Source organism: Urocampus carinirostris, chromosome 2 (assembly GCF_059441175.1).
Source record: "Urocampus carinirostris isolate Australia breed hairy pipefish chromosome 2, RoL_Ucar_1.0, whole genome shotgun sequence".
In the NCBI taxonomy this organism is placed as follows: Eukaryota; Metazoa; Chordata; class Actinopteri; order Syngnathiformes; family Syngnathidae; genus Urocampus; species Urocampus carinirostris.
The window spans coordinates 16,229,405-16,252,363 of record NC_142350.1 but is presented as its reverse complement, the minus strand read 5'-3'; the positions used below and the strand labels follow the sequence as shown (position 1 = coordinate 16,252,363).

At 38.2% G+C, this 22,959-nt stretch overlaps 1 protein-coding gene across 6 annotated transcripts in view; it reads right to left on the bottom strand.

The window, feature by feature from the left end:
* Window positions 1-22,959, bottom strand: part of fhod3a (formin homology 2 domain containing 3a) — an 87,698-nt gene that overhangs the window by 48,161 nt on the left and 16,578 nt on the right. For all 6 annotated transcript variants that reach the window (XR_015849774.1, XM_088329115.1, XM_088329116.1 and 3 more), the window contains exon 3: window positions 19,028-19,095. Coding sequence is in view for 5 of the 6 variants with exons in the window: in XM_088329115.1 (XP_088185241.1) it covers window positions 19,028-19,095 (68 nt within the window). In the remaining variant the exon portion in view is untranslated. The remainder of the gene's footprint in view (window positions 1-19,027; window positions 19,096-22,959) is intronic.

The following is a 22,959-nucleotide window of genomic DNA, read 5'->3' as shown; positions in this document are numbered from 1 at the left end:
TATCGTACCGGCTTGGAACCGTTCCAGCACCCCCGCGACCCTACCGAGGATAAGCGGTGCAGTTAATAGATGGATAAATGCAAATGTCTCCTCCTGATGCATATTTGTATGATAGTTCATGTATTTTTGCTTATTCCTCCAAACAAGACTGTGTTTTTTTAGCAATAGGAGACACTAAATAATGTACAACGTCACTTTAAACCACTTTATTGGGAGACCACACTAGACAAAAAAACAACTAGATTTTGAGAATATCTGGACCATTACTGGACAGAATAAACACGATCCAGTTGTCTATCTCTTATTCTTGGACTAGAACTAGTGTATAATGGGAAAGATCAGATTCATCTTGAAAGTCAACATCTAAAAGATTGATGAAATGTCTTTAAAATACTTCATTGGGGACTAGATTTTGACCACATTGATTAAAGTAAACACAACAACATTTTAACTGCATTGGGAAGGCTAAACCAACCCAAGTGTTGACATATTTTTGGGGGACTAAATTGGGTTTAAAATGACTCAATCAATATAACAATATTAATAGAAACAATCGTTGTCTTCACTGTTGTCTGTTTTTCTTTCCCCATATCACCAACTTTCTTGGTACCCATTATTGGGGCCATTAAAGGAAATAAAACCAACAAAATCACAATAAAATGTGACGTGGTTCCTCTCAGAGGTTCTGATTGACTGAACAGGTAGAACAGATAGAGTATGGGATTATCGCCATCACCTGTTAAGGAGTGTACTTGACCCTCCATTGTCATGATTACCCAAGTGGAGCCACCTGGGGTAATCATCTGACGCGCTGGAATGCGCTTCCTGATTGGTTTATGTTCCCTTTTTAAGCACGCTACGCCGAGACCTCTTCGTCTGAGGATTACTTTTGTACCCCGTTTGACTCTCCTGATTTACCTGTGCCTTCTTGACTTGTTTACCTGATTCTGCCTGCCTCCGATCCGACCTGCTTCCGTCCCACGCTACGATCTTCTCTCCAGTCCCGGTAAACTCGACCTGCTTCCGTCCCACGCTACGATTGGCTACGTTTTCCGAAGTTGTCTTCACGGCGTTGCTGCTGACGTTCGACGGTCATCGCGTCTCCCGCTAACCCTTACGCTTCCCCAAATAAAAGAATTGTACGAATGCTCTGGGGTCTCCTGCTCTGTTCTGGTAATCCTGACATCCATTTTTACTTCTGGGCATTATCTTGCATAGCTAGAGGCCCTCGACCCACTGAAAACGGGTCCTCTCCCCACTTTTGGGTCCCAAGTTAACAGTTGAAAAAGACTGGTCAAATGTGCAGAAAATTGCTCAATTTTATCTTTAAAAAAACCTTATAACGATTATTTAGTATCTTATCTTTGTTCCATTGATCAGCAAAGTAACTGTTACATTCATCCATATCAGTAGGTGGAAGCAGATGACTATATTTTATAATCTTTCACTGATGCGATTCGGGTCCAATTCCCATTGCATAGTGTGTTAGGTCAGCGACATTTTTACACCAATAAATCATTGCACTAATACAGGGATCTCCAACCTTTCTCAAGCCAAGAGCGAATTTTGTTTCTAATTAGCGCAGTGGGCGCCCAGTTTTATAGGCATTTCTAAAATAACATTTAATCATGTTATTACTATTTTGTTGTTACTATGTTGTTACTATTTTGTTACCAGGTTAATTATTGGAATTTGGGTAGAATAGACTCAATCAAACGCTAAAAATAATTGGTTTACTAGAAATCACAATGACCCAGCAATGGTGAGCTATTTTTAGAACTTGCACACTGGTGCCCCTTAATGAAACTACGTTGGAGACCCCTGCACTAATAAGTACCATAAAAAATGTGCGGTTATAGACAAATGAATCCGGTATCTCTTCCTGTAGTTTATATATGAAAAATATATGACGGCACATTTCTTGTAGGTGCGACTTGTAATCCAGCGCGCTTTATGGTGAGGAAAATACGTCAATTTTAAGGTTTCGCAGTTTTGTTGTGTCAAACTACAGCTTGCACCATGCATACGTGAATGGGGGTGGGGGGAAGTAAGCTGTCAATCTCTCCGAAGCGAATACATTTCGACTTCTAACGCTCGATTACGTTCTCACGTCAAAAGCGAGAGGCAAAAGGGAACATTTGGCAGGCCGGGACGACAAAACTGCTGAGGACAACTTTGTTATTTTGCGACCGTCTATTTTCTCTCTGTTGGTCTTGGCCCGCCAGAGAGGAGCGCTGCCGATGACGATCGTGTGTATGGAATAAGACCTCTTGTGTTTTTCCTGTGGAACACAAGTGATATTAAGATTAAATGTGACCAGAGCTTTTGGAAGACAAAATGTAAATGCCAAGGATGTGGAGAGGACTGAATGTACGGAAGAGTAGTACAATGCACTATGCGCTAACACAGTAAGAACTGGTTGAAAAGACATGGAAAAGACGCCAAGACGCAGTAAAAATAGGTTGAAAAAATGCCAGTTACAAAGGGATTAAAGGACATGAGGCGTCCTGAGATGACATTTGGGGGATGACTAAATTTGGACCACTAGGGTAGGGTTAAAAGAAACCAATTTTTGGCATGTTTGGGGGAAGTCTAAAATGTACAAGGCCACATTTAACCCCAAAGTCCAAAAAACGTCTGATGCTTTGAAAAGATGTATTTATAGTGCCACAGTGTTATATCATATATTATGTGAAGCAACCGAAAGCGATCGGTACAAAGGACAATGAAGAATATAAACTACGGAGACTCAAAGTGACCAAACTGCGTATTTTTTATTCTCATTATTTTGCCCAGCTTTTCATAAGCTTATAGTTTTTGAGTGTACCCCTAGCAGTAAGACTTCAACGACAATCCTGTCAGTTCCCTCTAGGTGAGCATCATTTTATTTAAAATAAATGCAAATGGTTCCAGCACCCCCGCGACCCTACTGAGGATAAGCGGTGCAGATAATGGATGGATAAATGCAAATGTCTCCTCCTAATGCATATTTGTATGATAGTTCATGTATTTTTGCTTATTACTCCAAGCAAGATTGTGTTTTTTTAGCAATAGGAGACACTAAATAATGCACACCGTCACTTTAAACCACTTTATTGGGAGACCACACTACACAAATAACGACTAGATTTTGAGAACATTTGAACCATACTGGACAGAATAAACACGATCCAGTTGTCTATGTCTTATTCTTGGACTAGAACTAGTGTATAATGGGCAAGATCAGATTCATCTGGAAAGTCAACATCTAAAAGATTGATGAAATGTCTTTAAAATACTTCATTAGAGGACTAGATTTTGACCACATTGATTAAAGTAAACACAACAACGAGTGATGTTTACAACATTTGAACTGCATTGGGAAGGCTAAACCAACCCAAGTGTTGACATATTTTTGGGGGACTAAGTCGGGTTTAAAATGACACAATCAATATAACAATATTAATAGAAACAATAATAATTGTTTTCTTTTGCTTACAATGTGTTCAGGTGTCTCTCGTGTGGGGAGCCACATACTACAGCGGGTCGATTTACATTATTTGCTTTTCTTGGGTAAGCAGAGGTACTTTTTTGTTGGTTTGTTTTTCTTTTGTTCTCATAGTTCTTTTTGTTGTTATTGTTGTTTTTGCTGTTGTTGCTATTATTGTTGTTCTGTGGATAATGTGTTGATTTGTTTTATTGTCACCTTGGATGGCTAACATTATATTACAAACTGAAGTAGTTTTATGTTTGTATTCCTGGTGCCCAAAAACACCCAAAATAAAAAATATATAAATTAAAATGGACACAATCAGATTAAGCTCAAAATCCAACGTCTAAAAGACATGTCATGGTCGCCGTGGCGACCGGGCTGCCCCGCCCCCTGGTCACCAGCTGAAGCAGTTCAGCTAATTGCGTGGCTGCTATTTAAGGTGGGGCTGTGGGTATTGCGGGTGTTGGCTCATTACACCTTTTCTGTTCTGTTATGCCTTGTCCTGTTTAGTTTATGTCGGAGGAAACCTGTACCTCACCATTCTGAGTGTAAGAATGTTTTTGTTCTGTTTTGTCCCGGAGTTTTTGGACAACTTTTATTTTGGTAAATAAAAGCTTTGATCGTACGCAATTGAGTTCTCCCTTCCTGCCTCCGTTCTGGTCCGGTCACCCCTTCCACCTCGTGACAAGACATCTGACGCATGTCTTCAAATATTCAAATTGGATAAGATATAGACCCCAAGTACTGTTTTTAGAGTAATCGTGCTTTATGTGCATTTTCTAAATATAAGAAAAACTCAACGTTTGGCTGCATGTTGTACACGGGGTTTCCATATTACCGTATTTGTGCTATGATTGATTAGTCAAAAGATATCGCTGACCACAATACTAAAACATTGGATGCAGTCGGAATCGAACCCGAGCCACGGCAGTGACTGCCCCGAATCCTAATAATTCAATGGTTAATAACATGAAAAGGCATTTGATTTTCTCTCATTGTTGCAATTTTGTATACTATTAGTTTGTACGACAAGTGTATCTTTATTCATGGTACCAGAGACAAATGCAGAAAAAAGGAAAAAAGGCTTGAAACAGCAACCTCCCAGTCTCGGGGCGGGCGCCCTACCCCCAAGGCCACCGAGCTGTTTCAAATGTCTCAGATGTCTCAAATAGATTTTGTATACCCGGAAATTTCATAAAAAAGCGAGTTTATTATTTTTACAATTATTCTATACATTTGTTAGTTGTTTTGACTATTGCATAATTGTCGGTATCTGCGAATCGTGTTGCTCTTCTTTGATTCCCAAACCCCTTATTTAATAAAAAGAGCTCAGAGGAGGGCTTAATGACGGGATGGAATTGTGTTATCTGAAATGACCTCTCTCCGTTCTCTTTGCAAGTCAGAAAGCCCTTGTTATCGTTTCTTCTTATTTTGAGTGTCTACTAAAGTTTAAACTTAACAATTTGGAACACAGTATCGAACACAATTATATTCGCAACATTTTTCGGAAAATTATGGGAAACGTGCCAAGCTCCTCCCCCACGATTTCTACACGGACATGTGAAACGAAGGTTCGTTTTTTTCCCTCAGACAACCCCCACCCATCTTTTGTCGTGGCCTCCCATGCCCTCTTTTAATTCTCACGCTCCGTGGCTGTGCCATTGTTAATTCACTGGCTGTGATGTCACCAAGTTGTGCAAACAACAAGAATAAAATTAAGAGATGAACACAGGGATTAGCTTTGAAAGGGGAAAGCTGAAATATTTGGTGAGAAATTCAAATTGAATTCAAATTTATGTCAATCGTATTCAAGTGTGCATTCCTTTTAGTAATTTGATGCTTAGGATAAAAAAAATATTTCATACCAAAATAAACTACATAATAAACACTATATTTGTGTTCATATTTGTTGATTGTCTATGTATTACTTAAGTGTTAGTGTTCTAATGTTCATCTTAAAATAACATTATACATTTTCTGACCACTTGGTGTCGCTGTTTTGTGTCGTGCAACTGAAAACGAATACCCAAAAAAATCACAAGAAAAATACGAACTACGGAAACTCAAGTTGACCAAGGCTCATCACTTTTCTTTAAAAAAAATTGCAAGGTTTTTGAGTTTCCTTACTGTAGTTTCAAAATGGCCGACAATCATGTCAGCTTCTTCTAGATGAGCCCCATTTTATGTAAAACAATACACATTTCTTGACCTAAGAGTATTTGAAAAAATGCACCTTTATATGATAGTTCATGCATGATAAGTTAAAATTGTAGTAAACACTTAAAAGAAGGAGAGACGACCTCAATGAAATTTCAACTGACAAGGAGAACAGGGGAGTAAGGTGAGGCTAAAAATTCTTGATTTAAAAAGAAAGCATGAACCATAGATAGGTCATGTACATGAGCTTATTAGTTGAATTTATTTAGATTTTTTTAACCACTAAGGGGGGATTTCTGCATATATATAATGATTCGTCTACAGCAAGTGATTAAAACGGCTGCCCTGAAGTGGATCAAATTAAACTTTGTATTCTATGGTAATTTATATTCTACAAATATTAACCAGAAAGCTTTGTTTTTGGTACATACACCAGAAACGCGTACAGTAGGTCTTGGGTTTGAAGTATCTCTAAAAGGTTCAATTGTTAAACACAATAGCCCTACTTTCATTAGCCTTTTCTTCAGTTAGCGGACATTGATAACTTGGTTGAAATCCAACATGTAATTCCTGTTTCTTATCTGGTTAAAGCTTAACTTATAATGGCAATAAAGCCATGAACACAAGCACCTCACCTACATACTGATGAATTACCCTCCCACATTGCATTCTTAAAAAAAAATACAGAAAATACATGGATGAACATCTTGCTAGCACAGTGCTACAGCCAAACAGCAGAAAACTCCGATGCAACCAAACGCCAAGCAAATATATCTAAGAAACTGAATTTATGATATAACCGTTGCGAGAATGCCGGCCAAGTATATGACACAGCAGTTAGCGTGTGTTTGTGCTGGACCAAGAGAGTATCCCGTTCCGTTCGCCATAGACCCCATACAAATAGGGACGACCTCGTCTTTATGTATTTTGTCTTACGTATGTTTCTTGAGTCAACAGTTTTCCGTGGTAGGCATCTCTTACACAAAACCCCGGTAAAATCTCCAGGATCAGACTCTGTACTTGCAGATTCTCCCACTCATGCTGGGCATGTTTAGCTTGTGCTGATCCCGATGTTTTATTGCCTTATGTAATTGTCGGAAAATTATTAAAACAGATGAGCCAGAGGTTTGCGGAGGCTCGCTCGGTGGCTATAAGCAAAAATGCAGACTTTGCAGATATACACACGCACACACTCCAACACAGGGGGTGATGTATGTATTTCATCCATACAACGTGGATCCTAAATTAAAACCTCAAGATTGGATCTTTTGGCTTTCATTGTTTTGAATCTTGGCAACAGTGGAACTTTTTTTCCTTAAAAGTATTTTTAAACTGCTGCATGCTGTGACAATCAACAACTGTCACTCACCAATTTGTTTTTATAGGAAAAAAATGGTGGGTCCCCGACCACTTAGGAAATCTTCATACCAGGGCAAATGCAACCCTCCATCAAACTGTGCAGGGTGCTTTTTTGAAATCTTTATTTGTCTTTGTCTTACCGTGGCAAGTTAAAATGAATTTTAGGAACTGTTTCAATAGAGGAGACTGGCCACGTAGAACTGAATTGTTCACATTCTGTCTTTTGGTTATATAACGCGTTTGTAAAGGTAAGCGTCTTTGTTTTCAGGCGTGGTTAATATTTCTATGAAATGCCAACGCATGTTTCAGCCCTACCCATGAAGCTCTATGACATAACTAGGACAGAAAGAGAACATCAGATACATTATATTATACGCATTGAATAGGTTGTTAATGCAGATGACATAAACCCAAGGTTTTTTGTAATCATGGGATTTGTGCTACAATTAAATACTGTAAAATGTCACAGCATATATAGTCATAGTTATATGACACTTGCAGTTATGTCTATTTTAAAATGTAGGTACTCACATTATTAATTTGGTTGTAGTTACGGTAATACACTTTATGATTATGTATTTGAAGGTAGCATTAACTTATGGACAATTGTCAGAACACTCTCAAATTTCAAAGAGTTAACTTATCCAACCTACAGCAAAATTTAAAGTCACTTGGTAAAATTCCACTGCACTCAGAGATCCGTCTTTGAAACCACAACCATGTCTTAAAAACTACCGGCTGTTGACTTTTCCAATATTTTTTTACTTCTTTTTTTTATTAGACATGCCTTCTTGAACTTATTCTGTCTTTATTTGTTTTATTTGTAAAGAAATATGTCAAAAGAATTACTCAGCTGTAGCTTGTAGACTTTGTATAAACATGGAAGTAGATGAAGGAGGCATGCAGGAGACAGGCACATTTTATTCAGAGGAGTGCATAGAAGCACAGGAAGTACATTACAATTTTGCTAATGCTAGAAGCATGGGTATCATTTTTTAAATACAATAAAATTGATCGAAATGGCTTTCCTTCTTCTATTTTTTTTACAATATACTTTTTTGACTAACTAACTAACTAACTATGAACTAAATGTAATTAATTATTGATAAGTGTATTCGGTTTTTAATATTGGACTCCTTAGAAGGAGTTTGAATTGGATGCCAGTTCATTATTTTGACCATTATTGCGGACTGTTGTTCATTATTTTCACTTTTATGCACAGTTTACATCATTGTCGCTATGAACCAATCATGCTACTGTTCTTTGATTTTTACATACTTTAGGGCATATCTGATTTTGTAACCTAGGAGATTCAATATTATTTAATATTCATATTTGACCACTATATAAGGAAGAATACAAGATAGGGAGACTCAAGCTACGTAAAATAAAAATAAATACCTCGTTTTTTATTATACTTTATGTATTTTTGCTTATTATTAAAATCAATATCGTTCTTTTTTTATCACTAGGAGGCACCAAGTAATACACAATGTGCCATTAAAGCTACAAATTACAAATGAAAAATACATAAAGAATTATTGTAGTTAGTGACCCCCTGTACCTAACTCAAAGTAGACACTGAGTCACTCTTTTTACGCAGACTATCATTTTTCCAGTATGAGCTTTGTAGCTTAAGGGAGCTCACCCCAGAAGAGCCACAGCATAACAGTTGGAGCGTTTATATTTGTCAGCATAACTGAAGGGCTGGGAAAACAACAGCAAGAAAAACACACCGAACGCACCGAACGGTGTTTGAGAAATTTCCGGTAGGGCATTTTGTAAACAGCGATGCAAGATTTAATGTTTGATACACCCTGTTGGGAGTAACGAGTTACAAAGAAAGACGTTCCTGAACCCAATTAATTTTGTCTGTAACAACTACCGTAAAGCGCTATTAATAAAACGTAGTAACTCAACTGTTGTTACAACGTAGCTTAGAATACCACGGAATACGATTTCCTGTTCTTTAAAGGTTCTTACTTTGCTCACAAAGTAATGTACGGTCCTCAATCAACCAGCAACACAGTGCTAACTGAATACTATTACAGAAAACAGTGGGCGTATCTTCCTTCAAAGTACAACTGAATAGAGTTACAATGGCACTGTCTCAAGCAGAGAATACGAGGTTGCCGAACTCCCTCCGACTGAAAATATGATATTATCGCTACCGTAAATACTCGCATCCAAGCTGTATTTGCAAGTATAAAATATTGTAATCAGAGGCCAGGGTTTTTTTGCGCATATTTGGTTGTGTGTCACCAGTAGCAAATGGTAGGCGTGGCTTAAAAAAGAAACAATAGTTATCGGGGCAAACATGAGTACAGAATTTAGGGTCTTTTTTGGGGGGTAAAATTATTTTTGCATTATACCAGAAAAAAAACACGTCTTGGAAATTACACAGAAATCGAGAAAGACATTTTGGGGTAGTTTGAAGACAAATGTAAATGTAAATGGTTTGCATTTATAAAAAACAAAATGGACATGGTGTGGCTTAACTGAGAGTTTGTTTGCAAGCTCTCAAAATTACATAACCCAAGAAATATGAATAGAATACTTCCCAACCTTTCCAACATTTTCGTCTATTTATTTTATTATGTGGCTACCTTTTAGCAGTTTTAGGGGTTCGGCGTGAATGTGAGTACGTACGGTACATTGTAACTATAGTTATTTTCAGAGTAAGGCAATACTTTTGGGTGTCAGTATTCTGGGGGTATCAAAATTACTTTTTTGAAAAAGTAATTTGTAAATGTAACCAATTTTTTTCAGTAACGCGCCCAACACTCTTGATATGTGAAGTGGGAGCAATTTATCATAAGTCTTAACAGGCACAAAACCAGAGGCAAGGTGTCAGGTTCAAATTCAGAGCTTTCAAACTACTGCTGAAATTACGCGGCCATTTCCACCACTTTACACCTCCATCAATAATACCTCAGCAGCTCCTCATCTCCCGCATCGGCAATGAGCCATGACTCATGTGGGCTCTTGCAGCCGGTGGTGAGGCTACAGGGGGAAACTATGCGAGCGATTTTCCCAGTATTTCCTACTCGTTGCCCCCGTAATCGGGAATGTCCTTCAATCTGATTTGAGAAATTACTTTACGAGTATTACATTTTGGCCTCGGCCACAGGTGGGATATAAATAGCTACGAAAAAGCTAGGCAGACTATGTCACTTAGCAAAAGAATGTCCCGTGACACGTGCATTGGAAACATTGCTTGCTGGTGTTGCGCCTATTTAAAACGGTCAAACAAATTCCTAACAATTCCTTTTGCACTCACTGAGAGTGTGAACAATTGCCTGAATGGTTGTTTTATTATGTGTCTCGTCATTGACTACTCCAATTTGCCGCCCTTGGCCCAAAGTCCTCTGGGAGGGATGCCAGCTTTTCTTAAATCTGAAGGCCATTGAACAGTTGGCAAACTGTGTCCTGGGAGCCATCAGGCTTTTTCATCCAGCGTGCCAAAGGAAAATAACAAAAACGCAATGATAATTTGTATAAAATGCTAAATACAATAAAGTAATACTGTGCTGCTACTCTTGAACAAAGTGTTCCAAGCATTCAATTAGCTAGCTACATTGTACTTTAGCCCCTATTGTTATAATGTATTTATTATATTTACCAATATATTTATGAAAATGAATTTAAAAAAATATGAACAAGCTGTATTGCAGTTTTTCAATGCATGTTATCAAATGTAGTGCTTAAAAGGGACCTAAGATATGACTTTGCTTTAATTTTGAGCGTTTCAAAACCAATTTGATTAACTAGCATTTTTATATAAAAAAATATATAAGAGAGAAATATAATGCAAGGACAGAAGAGACATGTCACCACCAATACTATGTGATCACTTAAAAAATGCCCACCAATGCTAAGACTAACGTACTAGTACATTTATACATGCTTGTTTCTTTGCTGCTATTCTAAAATGAGTTTTCTCCATTTTTTATTTTTTCCTGAATGGAATGTGATAAAAATGCAGAAACAATTTGAAAAACACCCCAAAATAGAGATAAGCCGAGATGATCTTTTTCTCTTATTTATTGCCAAGGTGTTAGATTCGAGACTGTATGGGTAGATACAAAAATAATAGCAATAATCTTTTTCCTTCCGGCCTTTTTGCCGAATATTTCTACCCGATGTGGCCTGCGATATAAAATATGTACCCACCCCTGCCATAGAAGACGGTCGGCTAGTTCATAGTCATAATAAACAGAGTTGATAGTTAACATGTGATATGGTTTTTGTTGCAATTTTCATTCAGGTTTGCAAGACCACAGTCTTGACTTCAGATTTTTTTTTTACATAAATTAGTTTGGAACTGGCTAAAATTGACCCATAATAGAAGAGTAGAGTTCAGCTCAGCCATGGTATGTTTGTCCTGGTAAACCCTGATCTGGCTTGTATATGTGTGTGTTGGTGTGGGCCAGATGGTGACAGCTTTGTAAGCTACGCGCTTTAAATAGCATCACACCGACATACCCAGTCTAGGACAAAGATAACCGACGAATGACAACCGTAGTTTTCTGCGATTCTCATTTAATTAGTAAAAGTGGTATTTTGTGTCCATCCTAGGAACCACTTTACTAGGATGCCAAACCGGATGTCATTTGGGTAAACTACACCATTTAAAACCACCGAACCCAAACCCAAATTGGGCACTACATAAACCAAAACGGGACTACGTTTGACGGAAACAAGAGGGTGTTATTGCGGTGGAGTCTTTTAGTTGGGTTGTAATGTGTCTGGACTTTAATGACAGCAAAGCCACAGATGTCCCGTTCAACTGCCCCCCTCCTAGCTTAGCCATTGCCCAACATTATCTCCCTGTCACACCATGCCACCGCCAGGCTTTATCTCCCGCGGGAGCCTGCACAGTAAATCGCTGTTCCAACCAGCTGTTTTCTCTCCTTGCATCTCAAAGCCAGATTGCATTTTAACAACGGCAGCCCGTGCTGGCATAGAAACCGACACTTGACACTGGACCTCCATGTCAGTAAAACCTGGACGATTTACTTACTGACATTCTGAGTTACACGGTGATTGCTGATGACTAAAGACATATATATCATATTCCATTGTCAATTTTATTCTGTGACAAAATCGCATATCTGCTCCTTACTTCGAGTAAAATACATAAAAATTACCAGAGAGGGTAATTAAAGACCTTTATTTAGGACTCCAATACTTTCCAGCAGAGAGTTAAGTTTCCAAAGCTGGACGACTTGGGATTGAAGCCAGTACAAAAGCAAAGCCTTTTGTTTTACCTGTTGCGCTGCTCTCATTAGTCTGGCATAACTGTCAAATACCATATTCGCTCTAATTTTGATCACTCAAACGAAAAGTAATTGAGGGAGATTCCAGCCACAAGGAAAACAACGTTTGGAATGCCTTCTTAAATAACTTTCAACTGACTTCGAATTAGAACACTGGTTATTTTCTTTTTTGTGTGTGGCTTGTGCCCTTTTGAGACCTATTTTTTTCAGACAATTAACCCTAAACAGGACAAATATTTTGGTGTTGGGGATATTCCAAGAAATTCTAGTATTTTTTTGAATTGAATAGTTGGTTTTTTTTAATTGATCATTTTATTTGATTAAATTGTGTGTGTTCAAGTGATTTCACTTTCACTACCTGGAATTTGAAAATATGGCAAAAAAACTGAATACTTTGGGAAAGTAATACTGAAAATTAACTGTAATATACATCTCAAATAATTGTACTCTTGAAGAACAACCTTTTGAAATTTACTTTAAAAAATGTCGCGATTAAAAAATTAAATACATATATATTTTTAAAGTATATTTGTATAATATTAATATTAGTCAAGTTAAGTTATTTGTACAGCCCTAAAACCCCAAATATCTGTTTGACACTGTTGCAGCTCTAATGTCATGGCAGATCATATCAAATAGTTCTACCCATTCAGCTCATGACTTTATGGTCTACTTTATTAAAAAGATTCAATACAAGAAGATTTATCATGACCCGTGTTGGGCACATTACTTTAAAAAAGCAATTAGTAATAATTACTCAGTACTTCTTTCAAAAGGTAAGTCTGTTAGTAACTGGATGACTCTATAGCTAAAATAATTAGTTACCAGGGAAAGTAACTATTTCAGTAATAATAGGTTGTTGAATGTAAAAGGAATTTGAATTTTTTTTGAGCAGTATTTGAGTCAGTTGAATATTTTAGAACCTTCTAATATTTATTGCACCTTACCAGCAACACGTTTATCTTACATTCTTAATGCAACAAGTATAAACAGTAAAAAATAGAATACCATAATAAGTAGTAAAAATATAAAGTAAGTTTAATACATTTAAAGAAAAAAATAGAAATTAAAAAAGAAAACCAAAGAAATACACAGGAAATAAAATGTAAATATTTATAAATCTACAATTAAAGATAAAATACAGCGAATTCTAACCTTCTTTATGATCAATATATATAAAGTCATCAACACAGAATCCCCCAAAATGCATATTGACCAATCATAAGAGGAAAAAAAGGCACCATGGAGGGTGCCAGCTGTTGATTGGTGGGGAGATGGCTGTCTTCGTTCACTTCCAAAAGCCAGTTTACAGACGTTTTGTTTGCGAACAACACGAGAATATACGGCTCACATTTTCTGCGACTCAGCCCTCCTTCGCCTTTTCTTTCGGTGCATTATAAAATACTATACTTGAAATCTCTATACAAGTATTTGGTTGTAGATATTTTGAATGCTGACTTGATCCGAAAAGACGTGATGTAAACAACTCGGAGGAGAGCGGAAAACCGCACAGCTAAAAAACGCCGTCAGTTTTGCGGAGGCCTTTGGCGTTTTGCAGCCAAAGTAACGCACTGTTTTTGACTGTCACAAACGGTAACGGCGTTGTATCGGGAGAAAAAATACCTCGTTACTGCAAAAATTAACACTGCTTCGTATTGATAACAGCGTTATTCCCAACACTGGTAATGGCCATGTGAATATGCCATATGTCAAAGATTTGGAAGCTATAAGGGACGCGCTGAATGGGTGTTTTTCTGTGACTTTTTCTCCCGGATAAGTGATTTGTCCATTGATAAACGTATACAGCTGGTAAGTAAATCCAAACAAATAAACTTTAAGTGAGAGAAAAATCATTAAGATAGTTTTCTAAACTAACATTCATTTTATGTACATTGTTTGTTTTCCTGAGACTGTGAAATGATTCCATAATTATTTTGTATTTATTTTGATATGGATGCTCGTTTGAATTTTATTTAAAATATCGCAAACATTTCAAGAAGCTCCCCTATGGAAAACCACTGAGCTGGAAGTGTGAAGCCTGTTAACATAATTTAGCATTCCAGAGATTTTTGACCCTGAATTTTGTTAAGTCAAACTCAAACTTGGCACTTGACCGAGCCGCCGTGGTCTGACATCATACACTTAAGGCAGCGCCCACTATACCACAAAGAGACGAAAACAGACTGCATCGATTGTAAGCATTGGTTGCTTTGAGGGTCAGTTTGGTGACCAAGTGGTCATTGTGTCTGAGTCAAAAACTTGGAGCATTCCGGCATACAGTATCCATATTCTACTTAAAGTCAAAAGTTGTCTTAGCTACTCAGCCTTCCGGCCACATTCCAGAACAGACGTGCTAGCTTCATTTAAGCTTGTAAATTGTCCATAGGGAGGTGTGAACAGCAATTTGTGGGGTTGTTAGTCTAAAGTTATACTGCGGTTGTCTGGCAAAGGGTGCATCATACCTTTCGTACACATTAAGAATGAGATACTCTCTAGATCAGGGGTCGCAAACATTTTTAAAGCAGGGAACTACCTTTTTGCTACTGATTAGCACAAAGGGCAACCAGTTGGATATACATTTCTAAAATAACATATGATGGTGCTGTTACTATGTTGTTACTGTGTTATTATTATGTTATTACCAGGTTGTAATTAGGAAAGGTAGAGTTAAGACAGTCTTATCACTTATCACTGGTGATTTATTTTCAAAACCGGTCTGTGGGCTACTCAAGTGTTCATAGCTGTCTACCTGGACTAGATCATCTGTAACTAATTAACTGAATAGTGAAATTGCATCTGGTTATCTCAAAATAGGAAATTACAAGCAAAAAGGAGAGCAGTAAAAAATATGAGGTGTTACAATGCATTAAGAATCAGAGTAGATCAAGCTAGTTATTGTATGACTCAAGGTTAGAGCAGTATGGTGCCTCAATCACATGTTTCTGTTGCGTCGACATTTTCCAAAGATAAAGTGCCCTCTGCCTCTCAACCCCCCAACTGATTCTAGAACCACCTCTGTGTCTGCATTTAGGCCGGCAGCAACTCTACCACCGTAAGACAGCTAAAATTACTCTTTAGAAGGTTTTGAGTAGCACCCTAATGCAGACAAGAGGATTATCTATGAGAATTTGGGGGAAACACATTACAATAGACACTGATACTCCTTTTGTCTTTCAAACAGATGATCTAAACTGAATCCAAGAAAAGACTTCTCTTTGCTGATCAAAAACCTGATCTGAGTGAGGTCGAACAAATCTTAAAAGGAACTGATCCTTCTCCGCATTTTAATCAAACTATCCTCCAAACGACATTAACAGCGATCATCAATTCTAAAAACAACCGCGTTTCTTTGCTCGGGACAGACTTTTTCATTTAGCGGATAAAATGCTGACCACTACTCAAGCGATTTGAAGGTCAAGACCTCGGAAGGATTAGAGACTGTTAAAGGAGGAGATGAGTGGACAACTGAGCCAGAGGGCGGGGTAACTGCTCTGTAGGTCTCTAAAGTAAACAGACCACATTACACTGGTTCTTAGTCTGTTTACTGCTGCAGAATTGGGCAACCGCTACTGTACTCTCAGTCTTTGATTCCAGCTGGCCAAAATCTGTCTCGCAAACCTAGCTTCGGTGGCTAAAACGGTCCACACCAAGGGAAATAGTATTAATTATGATGATGGTGATAGATAGAGGCTTTTCTAGGAAGTGTTAGTTTATAATATGTTGAAATACAGAAAGCAGTGTGTGTTTTGTTTTTTTCTAAACCGAAATGTGACATGTGTAATCCTCCTTAAGGACATAGGAGGTGAAGTGGTGTAAGAAAGGGATTTGGCCAATCCCTACACTCAATCGACTCCATCAAAAAGGCTGTCATACAAACGTGGCCTGTACACTCAGGTCTTTGTTTGGACATTACAACAGGTTGCAGATTGTTACTTATTTTCATTTTGAAGATGAATTCATAGAGAGACATTGCAACAGTTGTGCTTTGATCGTCAAACAGAATGGATACAACCAATACGATTCAGGATACCCTGATACAGAGAAAATTATACTTGTCGGAGGTAATTTTCGGACTCTGCCGACCAGAGCCTACCATTTAGATTTAGCGGTGCTATCACTGGCAGGGACTTTGTTGACGCTAGCCACAGACGGGTCACGAAGGACGGGAGCGAGAGAGCAAAAGCATAGATAGAGATTAATTTAATACCTATGGAAAGAGGGCAGGAAATGGCAACTAAATACTCTGGTGGAGATTCCGTGCAAAAAAGATTGAGCCGCTCCGCCGTAATAAGATATTTAAATCGTCCGTGCGCTCACGGATATTTCCGTGAGACCGACCAAACAAATCTTGTTGACATTGCGCCATTCTATGACGAAGAATTTCCTTTTGCAGTGTGAGAAAATTAAAATCCTTGAAGGGTAATATTGATACGTTCATTGCGGTAGAATGATTTTGTTACGCTGTTAGTCTTTTTCTAAGGAATGAGACTAGCCTAATTACACTCTAAGATTTTAGGGTGTCATCGGGTTAGTGATTGTGCTTATATTTATCCTTTCATATACATAATATTTGTTAAAATGTCACGGACCAGGGCAGGAAACAGAATTTAGAACCCACTCGCGTAACATACTCACAATTTATTGGGGAGAGGAAGAATGCGCGCACACTCGAGGGATCGATGGTCGCACAAGTGGATAGAAATCAAAACAAAAGAATAGTAAAAATCAAACAAATTGGGCAAAAAACAAAACACGATCAAACGCAGGCAAATTTACAGACTAGGCATTTCTCAGAGTTAAACAGGAGTCTTGCAGAAGTATCACAGAAGTTTCACAAACGCTCAGACAACTAACGGCTCAAAGGAGCGCGTTTAAGTACTGCCAAGGAGCATCAGCCAATGCGTATCAGCCGGTGTCCATGGGCGGGCCCAGAATCCGGCGCCACCCGGCTGGGACCAACTGGGCGCTATGGCAACCTTGACATAAAATGTCAATAATTTGCAGCATATATCACATATCGTAAATTCCGGACAACAGAGCATACATGGTAAAAAGCCACAGACTCCAAATTAAAAATGAAACTCATTTTGGCTTTGTATAAACCGCACCGATATTAAGGTTCAGGCCTACACAGCCATGAAAATGCACTAATTCACATACAATTCTTTATTACCTTTAAGGGTAAGTCATTTTCAAACCCCTTCCAGTTGTTTATGTCACATGTTTTAGGATCATGTTACCATTCACGATGGCGATTACAAATATACATATATACATATCTACTACTATGCAAAGGAAACACAAATGAGGGTTGCAGCACATAGAATGTGAGCCCTATATTTTAAGACAACAGAACCAGGGCAACAAAGGTGTGTAGCATAGTGGCATACTACAACAACGTGTCTTTTTGTGTAGTTGACATCGGTGGTTTTCTGCGGTGATAAACCAATTTACATTTACTTGTCATAGTTCCACTAGGATTAAAGGAAACTTCACCGACCTGACAGTGATGCCAATGATATGGAAAGTAAAGTGTAGTATTTTTGTTTGATGACTTTGTTGTTCAATTCGGATGTATACATTTAGGATTTTATATGACTGTGAAATTTCAAATATAATGAGTATGTTGAAAAAATTGAATAAAGTACTGTACAATATTCAGTTTTGCTCCGTCCATCCATTATCTGCACCGCTTATCCTTAGTAGGGTTGCGGGGGTGCTGAGCCCATCTTCAGGCAGTGGGCAGGGGACACCCTGAACTGGTTACCAGCCAGTCGCAGGGCACATAGAAACAGATAACTCACTCGCTCATTCACACCTGGGGACAATTTGGACCGTCCAATTAACCTGACAAGCATTTTTTTTTGTGAATGTGGGAGGAAACCTGAATGCCCGGAGGAAACCCACGCAAGCACGGGGAGAACATGCAAACTCCTCACATGAAGGTTCGTTTCATGACCTCAGAACTGTGCCACACACGCACTAACCACTGTGCTGCCCCGGTTTTGCTCCGGTTATGTATTAAATGAATAATGTTGACAAAGAAATAGTGATTTCTCCTCTAGAAGGGCGTCATAAATATTTCCAGATGTCACCATGGTGTTTTGTATTTAATGTGCATGCGTTCTGAATGAGAGCAGCTTGCCGTTTTCCTCAGTGCCGCCACAAAAACAAAATAAAAAGCCACAGTGTTTAAAACATAGTAAATAAGTAATGGCATGTAGTCCAGGTTGTACAGTAGTTGAAATAATCAGTATGCTCTCTCTCTGCTTGTAACGGCTATTAAGGTTAAACCGTCAGTGTCCATTTAAGCGGCGAATAGGTTAATAATACAAATGTATCTTCTCCATTTCGATTATTTTCCAGTCGGGTCGCGGCACGTTACCCTGCCGTGCTTCTTCCTTTGTGTAATCATGCGTGACCTGCCAAGAAACGGGCGGATTTTCCAACAGTGGATACTTCGCCGTCTCCCAAAGTACAGGATAATGGGCATAATTACCACACGCAATGCAACTGATGGCCATGGTTGTAATACTCTTCATAGTCTCTTATCCAACTCAGTAGAAGCTTCACTGGCAATTTTGTTTGGACAATAATACGCTAAGTGCGTTGGCAGTCTTAAAATGCCCGTGATACCTCACAGTGGGAGGTCGATCATCCCGAAACAGAAAAAAAAAATCTGGATGCTCGCCATACTGCGCAGATCGGCTCAGACTAGATGAGTGTGCCATTTCAGTTGCGGAAATGGAAATGTACTTACCGATGCAGGCATGTACGCGGACGGTCAGCTGGGTCCGTAAAATGACGCTGTGCTTTTTGCCTCTGGACCTTTGGGAAACAAAAACGAAGATGAAAATTCAATTTATGATCAGTTGGGATGGCCTGTTTCGAATTTTACCAAAATATTTCAGTTCAAATGTCCTGATCCGTGCTTTTGTTGTTGCCGTCTTTTAAGCGTACCACTTTGATGTCTTATATTACTTCTTCATTTCCTGTTTGTCAGGAAATGATTGATTTTAATATTACTATTGATTTTGGTTTTGTTGACTCAACATTTTTCCTTGAAAGACATTACACTCTACCGAGCAAAATGAAGCCCAATAGAACAATGAGCTGAAGTTTTAAATATGGCCACTTGATGTCGCCAAAGCCAGGTGCCACTCACAAAACAACTGGAGCAGTTTCTCTCTCTCTCTCTCTCTCTCTCTCTCATATATATATATATATATATATATATATATATATATATATATATATATATATATATATATATATATATATATATATATATATATATATATATATATATATATATATATAGAATTGATACGTAATCATTGCATTCATACGTTTTATAGTGCCCCGTTTAGGTAAAGCATGCACCTGTCCTCTTTAGCGTGACCCTTAGGGGGCGATGATGCTTTATTGGACAATAACTTCCAAACTAAAGCCAACTGCAAATGCAATGGCAAAGCAAAGCCACCAGAGAGAAGTGTCAGCGTCATTTTTAAGCTCACTTGTTGTGAAACATGCCATTTACAAGGACCTTACACAAATGTCAAGGACTTTATAACCCTTAAAAACACATCATTAATTAAGCTCATTCAAATTCAAGTATTTTCAAGAATTTCAAAGCGCCTGTACGAACTGACACTTGACACCAGTCCCCTAAAATTGCTGTTGGGTCAATTTTGTTTGACTTAAGTTATTTTGCACTCTGCGGCATTACATCGGTGATGTTTTGCCCATCTACTTTCAGTTTTGTTGACTATAAACTCGCTCGTGACCAGGCGCTCTTAACAATACTTAAAACACACGTTATGTTTTGCTTTTGAGGATTAAATGATCAGGATTAGCAGAGAAAAACTACTTTGCTGATTAAAATAAAACTGAAGATGTGATGAGTAAATATGTCTCTGCATTACAATTCTATATGAAAAATCTTTATCCAAAACAAAACGGACTCTCTAAGAACCTGTTCCGTTTTTAGGCCCAACCCTAAATCATGACTCAGTGCAGTCGATTCAGAGCAACCTTTGTTTAAAAAATAAAAGAAGGAAAAAGGAAAGACAAGAAATCGGCATTGATTGAAAGCCACTGGATTCCCATCTAACCAGTTGCTCCAGCCACTTAGAGGAGTCACGCCTTGTTCGGCTTCTCTATTTTGTGGAAAGCAAAGCTGACAAATGTAAACAGGAGAGAAACCCGATAATGCCGGTAACACTTGAAGTTTTTTGAGACATTTCCCTATGCACCTTATATAATGTGTGGGTTTTAGACAGGGTTCTGATGCAAATCACTTCTGCTATGGGGACACACTAGTTGCACGGATTTAGACTCAAGGGTAAATGGTAAATATCCACCCAAAGCGCTTTACAATGTGCTTCACACTTACCAATTTACACAGACCCTCACACGGATAGCAGTGACATGCAAGGAGACTACCTGCATATTGGAAGCATTAGGGGTTCAGTCGTTTGCCCAAGAGAACTTCGACTACAGACGCCTTCCTACTTATGACCATTTGACTTACGTAGAACGGTAGGTAAGAATTATTTTTTTCGGGATGTCGAAAAATAACATTGCTCTAAGTTAGATTTTGTATTGTGCACCTTTTTCCGAGTACAGGACATTACTGAAGTGCTTCTTCTCGCCGCTACCGGCGTGTGGGGCCTTGAGAGGTCACCTAGCATCCAACCCAAAGAGGAAATCCGGCTTCTACTTCCTGGTTCGTGCGTAAATAACGTGCACTGTAAGAACGTTGATGTTTTTATTGTTTAATATTCGTGTAAAGAAGAGGCGAGACGTTTCTTTTAAAATGAAAGTCGAATAAGAAGGATTGATGCCGTTGAGAAAATGGTTGGATGGCTTTTTTTGGGCCACAGAGGAGGAAGTCGCCTAACTCATGGAGCTCATCTTTTGAAAGTAAGTTAAACTCAACTTTCTTTATCTTAATAGAGCATATTATTTTGTTAGATGTTTATTTTTAGTCCAAAACAATACAGGTTTCTTATACAAGCCTTAAACATACTTATGTAAACCTTAAACATACAAAATATTGCACTGAAGCAACCTACGAACAAATTCAACTTACAAACGATCGTCCGGATGAAGTGCAGCGTTAATTCGGAGGAGCCGGAAATCGAATCTGTGACTACTCGGTCCAAAGAGGAGCACTCTACCTCCTAAGCTAATACAACTCCGTGTCCCCACCATTATTATTTGCCCACTTAAAATAATGTGCTACGTCCCCACAAATTCCAAAACCAAACCAACGACTATAGACATAAGGCAAAAACCCAGCAAAGTTTAATTTAAGGGACGCAAAATTATTTGCTTTTGATGTCGAGGAATGTGAAAAATCCCTAATGAAGGCAACTATTTCTACACCAGAATGCAAAGACATAAGTTAGTGAAATATATATAGTGAAATAATACTACTTCCGTGTGACAGTACTTTCGGGTTTTCTATGTCACTTCCTGCTCTTTGATCATCAGTAGCCGAGTCAGTCTTGTTTTTTTCCACATGATTCATCTTAAGGTTTTTGTTTAATATGGTTTCTTGAGTCAAGTCAAGTCAAGTCATTTTTATGTGTATAGCCCTAAATCAGATTGCATATTTTGTTCTTGCTTTGGTTCTTTTTGTTATGTTTTGTTGCTTACAATTTTTTGTTTCATTATTTGCTTTTGCTTTTATTTATCTGTTTTTTTTTTCTTCCGTTTTTGGTGTTTTTTCATTTACTCCTTTGATTAGTTTTTGATTTTCTTTGTATTTTAAAATTGTTGTTTGCTTCACCTTTTGTGTTTTTATGTGTTTTATTTTGATATTTTGGGCAGAAAAAGGGATTTTTACTTTTGCAATTCGATTGTTTATGCATTTGATTCTGTGATTCTTTTCAATTTGATTGTGATAATTATCCATCTATTCATTATCTGCACCGCTTATCCTCAGTAGGGTCGTGGGGGTGCTGGAGCCCATCCCAGCTATCTTCGGGCAGTGGGCAGGGGACACCCTGAACTGGTTGCCAGCCAGTCGCAGGGCACATAGAGACAGACGACTCACTAGCTACGGACAATTTGGACCGGCCAATTAACTTGACATGCATGTTTCCCTGAATGTGGGAGGAAACCGGAGTGCCCGGATGAAACCCACACTGGCATGGAAGAACACGCAAACTCCTTATGGGATGGTTGTGGTGGCTGGACTTGAACCCTGAACCTCTGCACCGTGGGGCTGCACGCTAACCACCCACCCACCGTGCTGCCTGCGCTAATTATTGTGTTCAATATATTTTTTTTTTTGTGACTATTGATTGGCTGTCCAATTTATTTTAAAAATTGGTCTCTGTGTATATTTTTTTATTATTATTTATTTTTAAGGGTTTTTTTGTTTTTGTTTTTTTCATTTCAGTGTGAATTTAGTTCCTTGTGTTGGTGGTGTGAACCCTGACCTATTACAGTTATTCATCCGATAACATGGATTTAAAAATACATGGATTATAAATAACATGGATACTTCCATCAATGAATCAAGGTTGTCTAAGTCAAATGGACGTAGGGACAAATAAAAAACCCTAGCAGGACTGAAGGAATGTTGAAAATCTGTAATATGGCACATAAAATCTTGTGAAACTAAATTAAACTACTGAACAAACAACAACTGACAGTTATTCTCCAAAGCGATAAGAGAAA